The following is a 14,957-nucleotide window of genomic DNA, read 5'->3' on the forward strand; positions in this document are numbered from 1 at the left end:
GTTAGTTATGCCTTTGTGAATATCTGACATGCATACGGACTATAACTGTGGGAACATCCAGTAGTGACATGTCGTTTTTCTAAGGAACCCAACTTCACAACAGACATTATGAGGGTGTCCTGTTTAAATGCTTAAAGGCCATGAATTTGCCAAATTTGTTAGTACACTCCCATAATTAAATCCACTAGTTTTGATTCACGATTTTTTGTTTTGTTTTGTTTAATGATAACAAGCATATCTTGTTCTTCATATCTATGGCAGTAATAATCAGTTTTGCGTGTTCCTACATGCCTGGAAGGGTTAACATGTTCATCTCGTCTTCAGCTTGTTTAGTTGCTTGTACTGTTTTTGTTTTGTTGTTTATTTTTTTACATTTTCTGTTAAAACTGGTCATAATGTGATTCCCACTAATCTCACGGTTTCGCTCTAGATACTGATGACCGTCGTCCAGTGGCTGATGGAGGTCCGGGCCAGGTGATCCAGCCTCATGAAAGCCTGGTACTGAATGGTATGAAAAGCAGAGATGACAAAGGGATTATGTCCTACAAGTGGAAAATGCTCACTGAATATCCATATGCTGTCTATGAGGTGAGGAGAGTGACAAATCTGAGTTTACCACCATTATTTTAAGATGATGGCATTTGTTTATAGGAATATCTGCTATAAGTGTATTGATTCCACCTGCTGTTTCACTAAAAAAACATGAAACACTGTCTTTATATGCCCTACAGAACATCCAATTTAAAGACCAAATGGTTGTTTCCAACCTGACATCTGGGAAATACAGGTTCCAGCTGACTGTTACGGATACTATCGGCCAGTCGGATTCAACCGATGTTAAGGTCCTTGTCCTCACTCCTGAGCAGTCTGAGCGTGAGTATCTAGTCTGAAAAAATATGCTGTTTGAACCTTCAGCATGATTTGAACATACTGGGATTTAAATTATGCGGTGGCTGTGGCTCACGAGGTGGAGCAAGGAATCTACTATTTGAAGGATTGATGGTTCTATCCCTGACTTCTCCAGTCTCTATGCCGAAGTATCCTCTGGCACCATCACATTTTGAATGTTAGATAGAAGAGTTAGGTGTAGAACAAAGGTGCTTATGTCTGTTATTGAGGCTGGTGTATAAAGCACTTTGAATGCTGAAGCAGAAAAGTGATATCTAAGAGTCAGTCCATGTATCTGTTTTTAAGTTTTAAATGCAGAGAGAACCTTACCCTGTAGATCAGAGTCTTCATGACATAAATACCACGCGGCCAGTCCGAAGCTGGAAATTACATCTCATATTGGAGTTGGCCGATATGGTTTCATTACTTGATAGACTGGCAGGAGCTATGGTTCAGTTTCAGTTGTAATGAGTCATGTTTTCCTCCGTATCGTATTTGTTAACATTTTCTTTAATGGGGTCAAGACGTCCTAATTCATATATGGATTTTTTTTTTATTAATTAATTAATTTTCTGTTGCCTCACCCTGACCCTGGAATATTAAACATTTCCAAGCAGCTTGTTTACAGTTGCTCCTGTTTTCCATTTGTCCCAATCCTTGAAGTCCTTCCATGTTGGCAGACATGTTACAACATGCTAGACTCATTCCTGTGGACAGAGTGACATGACAACATGAACACAGAGGGATAAAAGCTCGTGTTTTAAAGAGATTACACCCAATTCTAAGACTCTGGGAAAGGAGGGCTGGTAGCAGGAAAGTGAACTTTGGAGCACAAGCGACTGGTTTAATATTCTCCTTTTGTGTGAGGGGAAGTAATATCCAGGTCACTTCTATTGTAAAATACCACAGTAAGGCGACATGACGCTCTCTGGAGAAAACGGAAGTGAGCAATCTCCATCAGTGTGGTTTTTACTGTTCCCCCGATACCATCACTCCTCCCCCAACTCAGCAGAACCTGTCAGTCTGGTTTCTGCTTAGGCAGCACGAACAAAAAGTCAATGGAAGTGTCCGTACTAGTTAAAAGTCATTTAAAATCTGTTGTTTTTTAAAAATTAAAATTACGTGTGCACGGTAGGGGGTTGTTTTTTGCTTAGTTCTGCATCTGCTGGTTGGTTATACAGTGAAGGACAGGAAGAGATTTCTAACCATGCAGTTGGTTCAGTTACCCATTAACAGGTTTAGTACTGAATAATGTTCAGGAATGCTTTCTGTGGAATATGTGTGATTGTTGCTGAGACTTGGCTTTGTGTCTGTGCTGCGACTCTTGCATGACAATTCTTCCCGTTCATGAATGAAGAAATAATATGAGAACTTACTAATTAAAGTACAGCTTATACTTCCAAATGCTACGTTTCCTTTTCCAGTGTAAAAAAAAATCTGTATGATCTTTTGTGTCATTAACCACATTCACATGATCTGTAGCTCTTTTGTTCTCCAATTTTTTTTTTCTGCTCCCTCTTTCTGTCTGGAGAGCAGTTTCATAAGTAATTATCTGTCTGCTGTCAAGACAAAAAGGAAGCACACGTCAAAGAAAATCTCATCAAACCCAGTATCGCGTATGAGACAGGACAGCTGTCTCGTACGATTGATCAAATTGGATTATGGACTTAAAGCAAGTGTCATATTGTTAATTTGCTTCAGAAAGTCATCTGATGCATCTGATTAACATTTAAAACACTGACTAATAATGTATCATTTTATATTTGTTAATGGGGATCTGCTTCCAATTTCTTTTCAGCTACTTTTCAAGTTGCAGTGGACTCTTCTAGAGTCGTTTTGATGAATTAAAGTCCCATATTATCCTTATTTATGTTAATACAGGGCCTTGGTGCAGTATCTTGATTCATCCACTGTTTGACTTATCAGCACGAGTGCTTGGTCTTAAAGGGATAGGTGCTAATTGCCCTTTAAGCCAACTTTCTTTAATTGGCTGCCCCTGACACAGATAATATTTGAACAGCAGGTGTGTGAGGTTTCTGTCCTCATACCCAGAGCCGAGCGATAAAACATATATGAGGGAAAAATGAGCATTTAGAACAACCTGAATCCTTTTGCCTCACAGGGGTTTCTTGTACACACGCTGAGCTCATAGCTTGAAACTCTGGCCATGTTTAATAGGATCTTAGCAGTATTTATATTACTGAAAATAAGAAAAAGCATAATTTGTTTCCTCTTAAAGCCACAAAGAAATGGCCTTTTGATAAGCTGTTGGAGTAAGTTTAACTGTGATTCAAAGGTAATCCTTTTTATTTTGTGTCCCATCAGACCACTGTATGGCTCCGAAGAAGGCTGGACCGTGTCGCGGCTCTTTCCCTCGGTGGCACTACAATGGCGCCGAAGAAAAGTGTGAGGAGTTCATATTTGGGGGCTGTAGGGAGAATCTCAACAACTATCTCACCGATGGCGAGTGCGTTAAGGCCTGCCATGGTTCAGGTACCTGTGATCAATGCTTTTATTCTTCTGTTTGTTGTTTTTCATTTAAATGACTGACAGATCATTAATTCACTGAAGGGGTTTACGTTACAGATTATAAGAGGATACATAGAACAAACTGTAACTACTTGCCCTGGTATAAATTTTTGACATTTTCAAGCCCTGTTTTAGAGCATTCACTTCACCTTAAAATAAGTGCTTTTGCCACTAAGTGTCAGGTCTAAGCTTTCGTTTGAGTAGTTACATCAGCACAGACAGAACTGTGTCAGAGATTCAGCCCTTTGAGCACACAGAGCCCCAAACTGTGAGACTTTGGCTGTGTTTCATTTTCCAAATAGCTCCTGCTGTGAGAGGTAATGACGTGAGCCTGCAAGTGAAGATGAATTATTATTATTATTTTTTAAATAAAGGAAAAATCAAGTATAGACTTCAAAGCCAATATCAAGGCTTGTTCCAAAAATGCCGGTGAACACGATTCTAATGGATAAGTGCAAAGTCTTTTGTATGGTAAAGAAAATGTACACTTATCTCTGCACAACAAGTCAAGACTGCTCTCCAGGTATAAATGTCTCCTTAGGTGCAGTTGACAGAAAACATAGAAGTATTAGTAATACAATACAAAATATATTAATTGATTATTTAAAAACATTTGAAAAATTTAAAACATCCCCCCAGGTGTTATACTGTCTGATCGCCCAAGGGACAAAATACCTCCTCAGCCTCTCTGTTGAGTGATTCTGAGATAGGACGACAACTTTCAGCAATAGTCTGCTTTCTGCCTGAAGAGGTGAAATGTCACCGTCAGGACACGTCAGTGACCTGATCTAAAAGCTCAGTGTAATTTTCCAAGATTCTCAGATACAGTTGTTTCAGTCTGAATATAAATCTACTCAAATTTAAGATGGGAATTTATTAACCATAGTTTTGTATCAAATCCACTGTAATAAAACACAAAACCAAGTGTAACAGTCCAAACACTTAAAGGTCAACCCTACTGGCTTCAAATTGATGTAATTGATGAACTGCTAATACCTGTTTTAAAAAGGATTTTACTTTAACTTCTTTTTTATGGCTTCACTGATAGTTTGTAATTAAAAGAAATTAACATTTCTTCTCCTTAATATTATCAAACCCCTTTTTATTTGAGGAAAATCTCAATACTAATGTCTTCCTGTTGCTTACTCCCTGGTAAATCTGTTTTTAACAAATCATTTTCATTTAATTGTAATCTCCTTTTGTTTTATTTCTTTCTTTCAGTAAAAGGTGGAGGATCTGTTAGAGGTTTACCTATTCATGAAAATCAAGGTAGGTAAATGATGGTCACGGAACAAAAGAGTAGAAGCCGCATGTGCACAACTGGAAATGCGTGTCTACTTTTTCTACTCTGTTTTTTTCTTGGTCACCTCAGTCTTGCTCTCCTAGTCTCTGATGCCAAACTGAATGGTTCCTAATGAGGGACTGGCTAACATGTAAAAGTAATTTATTTGCTTTTACAAATGTATTTGTACTGACACATAGTTTCATATTTACACAATTATGAAACGCCATCAGAATTCCCTTGAAGCTGTGTTTCTGGCCATTTAACCAAAACCTGTTCTCACAACCAAAACTATGTAAATTTATAGCCTGACCGCTAAGTTCACCACAACTCTAGGTGATAGTTGTCTGATGGTTCATTAGCTATTGGATATAAATAATTATCTAGGGCAAATATCTATCTAGGCCATAGAGCAGTACAAATGACACTTTCCCTTATGTTTGTGTGTCACAGTAGAAAAATGCGGTGCTCCGTGTAATGCGACACAATTCACCTGTGCTAATGGTTGCTGTTTGGATCCTGCACTTGAGTGTGACTCAACACCACAGTGTACCGACGGCTCTGACGAGCAGAACTGCGACGAGTGTGAGCAATAACTAACGGGCTTGTGGGATGACAAATGGGGCTTTGATAGCACTCTGATAAAATGTTTCTTGAAAGTCATGCTAACTGGTGTTGTCTCCTGTGTGGTCGTCAGTGAAAGACAACTTTGAGATTCTGCGGCAGATTCCAGTCAATGAAAAAAAAGGTGATTGGAGCTTCTAAGCTATTCTCTAGAGTTTATTTATTTATTTGTTATATAATTAGCTATTTCTAAATGTAGCACAGGCTGTTATTATCTATGTAACCTCTTATGTAACCTTAGTGGTGGTTTATTGAAATTCACAGCACACTGCACAGAAACTCCCGACCCAGGAGACTGCAGGGACAGTATGACTAAGTGGTACTACCAACCCATCGAACGGAAGTGTTTGCGCTTCAACTACGGTGGCTGCGGAGGAAATGATAACAAGTTTGAGAATGAGGAGGCCTGTCAAGAGTATTGCCGTGGTGTCACAGGTAGGGTCTAAATGCCAACTCTGCTGTTGGGTCTGTAAATATGGAACTGTTTGTATAATGACAAACTGGCGTTACCATATGGTCCAAAAAATGTATATGCATTTGTTGCTGGAGGTGATGATAACCAATACTGAAACCTTGGGCCATACATTATTGCGCATAATTTGAATACGGCTGAATAAGACTCATGAACCGTATGAATTATAGCCAAGTCGCACGGTCACACACAAATATTAGCTAGTTGTCGGATTAGTAAAAAGATGCTAACGTACAGAGAAGCAGTAAAATGTAATTCATTCTGTCTATACTGTCAAAGTGTTTGGCCAAAGGAAATCTGCAAGTTAATATTAAGTTACTTCCATCATTGCTTCATGCTAAAGAGTAACAGGTTGCTTGGTTTTACTGTTTAGATCAGTGGTGTCAAGCAATTGGCCAAAATTGGCCCCATAACGACACCCCTGTTTTTTTTGTTTTGTTTTTGTTGTTGTTGTTGTTTTTATTTTACAGCGAGTTCACAGTAAAATAAAAATGACATTTTATGTGAATTACAGAAAACTTTATATTTTTTTAATTACAAGACAATCGGGGCAATAAAATATCAGAACTTTACCTGTAATTTTACCCTTTTATCACATAGTTTCGCTGGTCAGGTCTGGCCCACTGAGATCAAAGTGGGCTGTATGTGGCCCACGATGGAAAATGACTGACATCGCTGGTTTAAATGAATGAATTATTGATTGACATTGATAGGTATTTATTTGTGTTTTTGTGGCATTTTGGGGTATTATAAATAGGTTTGGAACTATATGCTTCATACTTCAGAACTCCTTTACTAACTTGTGTTAGCAAACACAAGTTCAAGAGTTTACCAACAAATTTCCAACTTCAGCAGTGGCTTTACATCTGCTCTTTCCTCCAAAAGAAGTTTTTAATATTAAAGGAACTCTTTGTTCTTCTTCTTTTTTTATGACATACTGCTTTTTGTTTTTCAGAAAATGATGTATATTTAAGAGAAAGACAAGAGAGCGAAGCCAGTGAGAGTGGCAGCCAAACAGGTATATTACCCTTTATTTTTATTTATGCCTGTACCAAAGGAAAATAATTTCTTGCCAGTTGAGGTTTAAATACCCATCCTACCACTTTTACATCAAGAGCATTACTCTTCATCCTCTTTTCAAGCTCAGCTCTTATATGACCAAAAATGTAATGCTGTAATTGTTTGTAATTGTAATGCTTATTTTAATTCATTTTAACAGCCATTTTAGCATTAGCTATCGTGTTGGGTGTGGCTATTGTCATCGTTCTAGCCATCCTGGTGTACCACTTCCTAAAGGGAAGGAAGTCCCAGCACCATCGTCTGCCTGCCAGTAATGCAACGTACACCACGATGGAGTCGAACAGAGACGCTCTGGTCTACAATAGCACCACCAAACCCATCTGATCAATGAGAAAAGGAACGACTGGTGTTTGGTTAAGATTGAGAGTTGGAGATTTATGTTTTTAAAGGTAATGTACAGCCAAGGATGTCTTGGACGTCGTCAGTGATGAAATGTGAGGTCTCATTTGATTTTTTGATTTTATTTTTTTTTTGAGTTGTTGGTTAAGTAGTTTGTGCAGGCTGATAGGAAAGTATTTTTAATTATTTGAAAGTAGATTTCCACAGGACATGATCGATTTTAACCATACCCTCCCCCCCAAAAAAGTTCTCCACATGTTCATCGTTGCATTAAATTATGTTATAGCTGCGTGTGGACAGCTTCTTTTTTTTTTAAATAAAGCTAGTTTAAATACAAAAGTCTACATTCTTATCAGGCCCAAACTGGCCTCTTTCTGCAAAGTAATATTCTTGATTTTGTTTTGTTTTGGTTTTTTTATAACTGAAATCTGGGAAATTTTGCGGTTATGTAATGTCAGTGATGTTTTAACGCCACTGACATTACATAACTGCCACTGCGGTTGCTTTAATGCCGGCTTCTTTACTCTGTCCAATTTTCTTTGTATTGTGTTTTACAAACTATTGTTACATACTCCCATGGATTTCATATGAATAGTTAATGCTATAAATATTCTTAGAATTTCAGAAGGTAACGCTTTACCCTGAAGTTTCTTGGTTGATCATTTTTAAATATTTGTTTTTAGAACAAGCATCATATATTATCAATTCCTTATTCACACTTTAAAAAATACACTTGCAGTTAAATATTCAGCATAAAATGTACATATTTGCTGGATCGTGATGTTCTTCCTTAATAAAAATATTAACTCACTTTTATTTGAGAAATCTTTGTCTTGCAAAACACATCGGCTGTCTCGTTTGAACACGTTTCAGTTTTCATTTAGTCAGCTCTTGCAACACTGTCTTGTGTAATGTGTCGCACGCTTTGATTTGTTTTTTTGTAAGTGAAATTAGTATTTCAGACTTCTGACGCTGCTTGCCTGTCTGTGCATGTGTAGCTGGGATGATTAATAAATTAGATTTTTGATTACTTTTATGCATTAATATACTTTATGATTAGATTGGTTTTTATACATTTACCATGTTGCTTATCTGGGCTCTGCGTGTGTATCTTCAGGTATATGTTTGTGGTAATACACACTAGCTTTCTAAGACACCCTTGGAGAGCATGACATACTTCCTGGTGACTGTGTGTGGTGTTATTTGTTAAATAAATTTTTTTCTCATGTTGCCTTCAGGTGGTTAAAAGTCACAGGTAATACAGTTTATAAACCTTATAAAAGTACCTGAGTTGTTGAAATCTGTACAGTAATATCACAATGTAGCCTAGACTGTAGACATTTTGAAGAGCATTAAATATGCTTTTGCTGTTTTGGGTTTTTTGTCTTTCCGTTCTCCGGCTTGCAGAAGGTGCAAATGTATTTTTGTTGTTGTGTTTGGTTACTTGTCTGGTCTATACTTTGCATGACTTGGCTCACATTAGCAATGATTGAGGCTGAAATGAGTCAAACCACTTCGGCTGACGTCTGTTTAAGCAGTTTCAGAAAAAAGAACCACATCCTGTCAAATGCCATTCACTGGCATGATGCAACACTTCCACTTTCTCCACACTTTAACAACATAAAACGTGATATAATAGTACACTGGGAAACTAATGACATGGGTTCACTTCAACATTTTACCAACCTCATTACAAAATGGATTCTATTCCTTTTTCCCCTCCTCAATGCAGAACACACCAAAATGGAAAGAAGAAAATGCTAGAAATTCTTGCTAATTTATTAAAAATAACAAACCAAAAATAAAACATGTAAATGAGTATTCACAGCCTTTGCCGTGGCACTGAAAATTCAGGTCAGGTGACCATCTGTCAGGTGTGTCTACAACTTGATTAGAAACCACTTGTGGTAAATTCAGTTGATTTGACATGGTTTGAAAAGGCACAAGTCTCTATATAAGGTCCCATAGTTGACAGTGCATGTCGGAGCACCTACCAAACCATAAGGTTCAGGAATTGTCTGTAGACTGCTGACACAGGATTGTATCAATGAACAGATCTGGGGAAGCGCACAGATACGCTTGTAAAGTTCTGGATAGGAAGTCATATTAATATGATTATTGTCATTTATTTACAAGATATAAAATTTTAAGTTCTGATAACCAAATTTTGTGTTCAGATATACGGTTAGCACATAAGGCTATGCAAAGTGGAGGAGGTTTATCTTTCTGCTGACCTCTGCTGGCTTCTAGGTGATCTGCTAGTTGAAAGAAGAAGTGCTGAAACCTGTGAGGTGAGAGCAATGAGATCCAAGTGATCATGTCAGTTTATTTCAAATAAAATGTTAAAATCTCTTACACCGGCAAATTTGCATTATACTGTTTTAAACAACACATCATAGACAATTTATATACTGACTAGGGTGACCAGTTGTCTGTCTTTATGAAGGACTGCAGAGCATTTTTATAAAAAAATACGGCTTTTATTGCCCAATAGGGAAACTTGTAACTCACCATAAAGTCACAGGCTCTGCAAATTTCTGTGAATAGGATCGAAACTATCACAAAGCAAGTAAAGTGAGAATATTATTTTCAGTTTTGCACAGTACGGTACGTTGCTGTGCAAAAGTTTTGAACCACCTCTCATTTCGTGATATTTCCCTAGAGAAATGGGAAATAGATGCAGCAATTTGTTGAAATATCCATACATGGAAATATAGTAAGTAACTAAGGGGGGGAAAAGAGTTTGTACAATTCTAACATGTTTGAAAGTAAATATTTGGTATGCTCAACTGTATTATTCAACACAGCGTGAACTGCAACACCACTGGCTGAAATGGAGACTGGGTCCACTGAAGTGCTGGATGCATCTCTCAGGCACCATCAGTAACACAGGAATAGAGCAAGAGGCAGAGAGAAAGAGAGCCAGGGGCAACAACAAGAGACAACATCGTCACATTAGAAAGGTATAGCAAAGAAAATGAGTAACACCAAGAAAAGAAGCAAAATCTGGAACCATTTCAATGTTATTGACAATACAAAGGCAGAGTGTAGAGCCTACAAGAAAAGAATATCATATAGAGCTGGCTCCACAAACAACCTGCACAGGCACCTGAGAACTGTCCACACATCAGTGCAATGGGAAGATAAAACACAGTCAATTGAGTGTGATACTAATGAAGGTGCCAGTTTGTCTACTGCAACTGTTGCTGCTGCTGCATCTACAGCATCATACAGTATACAACCACAACCACCTAAACCAACCCAGAGCTCTATTAGGCAGTTTTTGCAGAAGTCTGTGACCCCCAGCAAGACAGCACTCAATTGATAAAGACCGGGCAAAAATGATTGCACTTGATTTCCAACTATTTTCAGTTGTGGATGATAAAGGGTTCAGAAAGTTTATTCATGCACTGAATCCTCTGTATGCAATTCCAATCAAAAAACAACCTGAAGAGCCGGTTGGGAGCCGAAAGAGCCGGCTCTTTTTAGTGAGCTGAGCCAAAAGAGCCCGTTTTCTAAAAAGAGCCAGAATCCCATCACTAGTACCGTGTACGTTGCTGGATGCATCCAAAGAAAAACTTTGAAAGACCATCAGAAAGCTTGGAGAACTATTGTTCAAAAGCACTTTAAAAAATAAGTGAAAGTCTGACTTCTTGGAACAAAATATAAAGAAAGGACTAATTTATGTGCCTGTCATTTGGCTAAAAATGTTTAAAATTCTACCATCTTTGGATGCATCCTTAATGAAACATGCTGTAATTACCAGACAGAGCAGCACCTGCTCTGTCTGAAATACTGAAATCACTTATTTGCAAGACTATTAACATGCCATTAAACAAGATAATTAAAACAATCTTCATCTTCCTTTTATACTCCTTGTATATGTATATATATGTATATGTGTGTGTGAGTGAGTGAGTGAGTGAGTGAGTGAATGGTAAATGACAAATGACACATATTCAGTTTTCACTGCCCCAGAAGTAGCTTGTAGTTATCTGGTCACTGTTAGAAGCCGATGCAATGGTTTATAACAGGCTCCCAGCAGATGGCGATATTGGCCTTTCTAATGTTTAACTTAAAATCACCAATTCAACCAATTTCAGCCAAGTTTTGTAGATGGGTGGGAGTATGTCAAGTTCATTAAGTTAATTAATGTGTATGGGACAGTAAAAGCTGACTTTTCCCATCGTGTTGACTCCTTCTGTAAAGTGGTCTAGTATGCTGTCTCCAGCCTTCTGCGGTGATGGTGACATTATTTTCAGGAGGACAGGAGAGAGGGGGTTGCGCAAAGCAATAGCGCACATAAATTAGCACCCACCCAATACACTCACTGACACCATCTTTTGTGAAGTCCCCATTTCTAATGACCTGACCCTCGTAAAAGTTATTGGCGGGGGTAGGCTACAATGTCTTTCTCAAGCTTTTGCTTTGCATACATATTCCGTGGGTGGGAGTAAAGATGATTTTATATATTTATTTGTTTATTTATTGTTAAAGGACCCAACATTTTGTTTAAAAACAAAACAAAACATATATACTATGCAGTCCAGATGTCTTTATGTGGGAACACATCTGACACCCACCAAGCATTACAGCATGTCAAAAACAGGCGTTCCTGTGCTGCGTTCGCGTCCCCCCCGTAAATATTATGTCTTCTGGGTATGTACACTTCATGCGCTCCTTGTTTCAGGGGCGCCACCGTCGGGGGGCCCACTGGTGGTGGTGGTGGTGTGTGTGTGTGTGTGGGGGGGGGGGGGTGTCTGCCAAGACTGTCCTATGTTGGTAATAATTTTAATAATTATAATTATTTTCAGTGATATCAACTTTAACTTTAATATTAGGAAATTAACTAGGCATATAATTCTTTTCTTTCACTCTTGTTTGCCATATTTTTCAAGTAACGGATATTTGACAACAGCATAATAAAACTGGAAATTCTGTGTTTGGTGTTTCACCGCAATATTTTTAGTCGCCTTCACATAACCACCGCAATGAAAATATTCTGGAGGCACCCCTGTCTTGTTTGTTGCTGAATACTCGAGAGACGGACTTATATATAAGCAATTTTTTTCACTTTGAGCTATTCTGCTACGTCTGTTTTGATTGTTGTTAGTGAGTTACAATTGTGAATTAAAACAACGAAGTAAACTACACCCTATAAAAACAGCAGTTATTCTGCGACATACACTGTTAATCCTGTTTAAAGGTAAAATAGCAGGGGGTGTATTGCAAGACATAATTTTATCATCCTAAGCCATGCTGACTTACAATTAGTGGGGTGGCATGGACCCATAAGCGCTATTTCCGATCGACAGTGAAAGCGCCATCAGTTCTTTGCAGTTCTTCAAAGATGCAGCAGTTTAGTTCTCGGACGCAGTACGAGCTGATAACCTGCAGTTGGGATGTGTGTGTCTGAGCTGCATGTACCATGTGAAGAGACTAAACTAACGGATTAACCTGCATATTTTCAGCCAGAAACCACAGAAGAAAAAGGGGTTTACTGAGGATTGTAGTCGCTGGAAGGAGAGAAGTTGGCGAATTCGGTACGTGGGCTACTTTTGATAACTTCACCAAATCTTAGCTAACTTAACGTTAGCTTTGGAAAGACACACTGCGTGGTTTATTTTATTGTTCGGTGGTTGCAGAGGGTAAAATAATAAAGTAATTGTCTTTGTGAAGCACGTCTCGAGCTGACAAATACTCAGTTATTCAGTTTCAGTAAAGACAAATGACCGAAACCGCCAGAGCGTTACAAAACATCTGCATGCCTATCTATTCTCCGTGTATATTATGACAGGGATGAGCTGTGGAGTTGGTTGTATACTCATATAACGCATTCTTTATGAAGAACCTCTTCGTCTTTAACTTTACATGAATTGCAGTTTCTGTTTAATATAATTTCACAGCACCTGAGGTAGGCACGAGTTTCAGTCAGATAAGTTCTGTTTGTCTTTGACGCAAAACCCTCTCCGTTCAATGAACTTTGGTCAGCTGCTACAGTCTGTATTTTTTTTCTCATTACAGACATTTTCCACTTTACCACGCTTATCCTGTGAGAAAAACTAGTCCTCCCTCTGCAGCTGAATCACTTGCCGTTTCCTCTTTCCTCGCATCCAATTTCCACCCCTACAGAGCGCATACTTGGCCCCAACCATCCTAATTGTTTCTTCTAATGAGCGCCCCAGTGAGACACAGGGAAGTTTTAAATGGTAGTTTAATGACTCGTCCCCACCAGCTGCTGAAGAATAAGAATGGGGCAAAAATCAATCAATTACCGCTGAAAGTTCAGTCTTCTGCCTCTTTGACCTCACTTGACCTTTCAGACAATAACGAAGCAACTTTATTCCACTTAAATGTTGCCTCAGTGCGATGAATAGCACTCCCCCTTTAAGGTGGTCCAGACAGGAAACTGCCCAAGTGTGTCTTGGATCTCAAAGTTGGCCTCTAAATCCTTCTACCAGAGTCTCGGTATGCTGCAGCTGTGATAAAATTACCAGAGCTGCAGATCCAAGGCTGGATTCATCTATATAGAGGCCTTATTCTTTCTTTTGAGTCTCAGAAATCCCCATCATATTTATTTAGCCATTCGTTGCTCATTTGATGCTGTTCTGAGCATTTTTTATATAGTCCTGAATTGCCTTAGCCCCCTTTTCCCCTCTAAATTTAAGCTTTGATTAGACTGCAAGAATTAAAAGTTGTCTTTAAACAGGGACTAACAGCATTGTGTTTACTTGAAAGGGGAGACTTGAGTGCCACAAGAGATTTGGTATTCTAGACACCCAAGGGAGGTTGTCGTTGCAGTACTGACAAGCCTTCAAGAAGGCCCAATGGACCATTTGGCTTGCAAAAGAAGTGTAATGTACCTTTAAACGTGCACACTCCAGTTCTATTTGAAGACTTGTCTAATTTTACTCCTCAGTCTGGTCCTCTCCCTTCCAAACACCGCAGGACATTATGGAGGACTGCCTTCCCTCTGGTTGTCTACCGTTTATAATTTTACAGAACTTGAAGTCTTCACTTGTCATTTGCACGTTAAGATGGCAGTTTCCAGCCTCGCACGCCAGGTATGCATTCTACGGTTATAGGTCTCAGGTGGGGAAGTGAAAATCGCTCATTCTCCTTTTCCACCACATTGGGAAACAATTATTCTCCCATTAAAGGCTATTTTGGCTAAATTGTACGCAGACTATATGGGCACAACTCTGTGGGTGTTCATTGAGATGGGTCACTTATCACCTCACTTAAGCCTCACGCTCACAAATGCAACGGAGTTAAAAGTAAGAGACTGTGGGAAGGTTAGGGCAGCGTCTTTTTGTAAAGGTTGTGGATTTGATTGAGACAAACAGCGACCATTGGGGTGTATTGTTTTCTCCGGTGAATGAAAAGCTGGTCTTTAAAGTCTTAAAGCCTGTGTGTCAGGGGGCAAACTGCAGAAATAATGTGGGAAAGGGGGCACTCACATAAAGGCTATTTTTTCAAGCGGTATTTTCTACAAGGATGGACTGGGTAAGAGAGGTCGTGCAAGATAAACATGGCACCCATGCTGGAATAATAAAGAGTCTGTCTCGGTTACCTCATAGAATCCCGGGCCGTTCCAGGTCAGATTTTTATTCCTTCAGAGCGTAAACATCCGTCCTGCCTGATGATAAAGAAATAAAGAAAATCCACCCCACCGTGACTGAGTAAAGACATCCCGAGGGGAACTTGTCATATTTTCACTTTCCCGTGGCCCGTGTTTGGGTA

The 14,957-nt window shown here is 38.9% G+C and overlaps 2 protein-coding genes across 2 annotated transcripts in view; both read left to right on the plus strand.

Annotated features, from left to right (window-relative positions):
- The window catches only part of spint1a (serine peptidase inhibitor, Kunitz type 1 a), an 8,347-nt gene extending 449 nt beyond the window's left edge, over positions 1-7,898 (plus strand). Inside the window, exons 2-10 of the mRNA XM_063498831.1 lie at positions 431-588; positions 732-873; positions 3,214-3,381; positions 4,639-4,686; positions 5,153-5,284; positions 5,397-5,447; positions 5,588-5,758; positions 6,751-6,813; positions 7,015-7,898. Of these exons, the coding sequence (XP_063354901.1) occupies positions 431-588; positions 732-873; positions 3,214-3,381; positions 4,639-4,686; positions 5,153-5,284; positions 5,397-5,447; positions 5,588-5,758; positions 6,751-6,813; positions 7,015-7,199 (1,118 nt within the window). The 3' untranslated portion in view covers positions 7,200-7,898. The remainder of the gene's footprint in view (positions 1-430; positions 589-731; positions 874-3,213; positions 3,382-4,638; positions 4,687-5,152; positions 5,285-5,396; positions 5,448-5,587; positions 5,759-6,750; positions 6,814-7,014) is intronic.
- Positions 7,899-12,599: 4,701 nt separating this feature from the next.
- The window catches only part of LOC134644593 (pleckstrin homology domain-containing family G member 3), a 31,545-nt gene continuing 29,187 nt past the window's right edge, over positions 12,600-14,957 (plus strand). Inside the window, exon 1 of the mRNA XM_063497680.1 lies at positions 12,600-12,757. The gene's annotated coding sequence lies outside the window, so the exon portion shown is untranslated. The remainder of the gene's footprint in view (positions 12,758-14,957) is intronic.

The sequence above is a fragment of the Pelmatolapia mariae genome, linkage group LG16_19 (assembly GCF_036321145.2).
Source record: "Pelmatolapia mariae isolate MD_Pm_ZW linkage group LG16_19, Pm_UMD_F_2, whole genome shotgun sequence".
Lineage (NCBI taxonomy): Eukaryota > Metazoa > Chordata > Actinopteri > Cichliformes > Cichlidae > Pelmatolapia > Pelmatolapia mariae.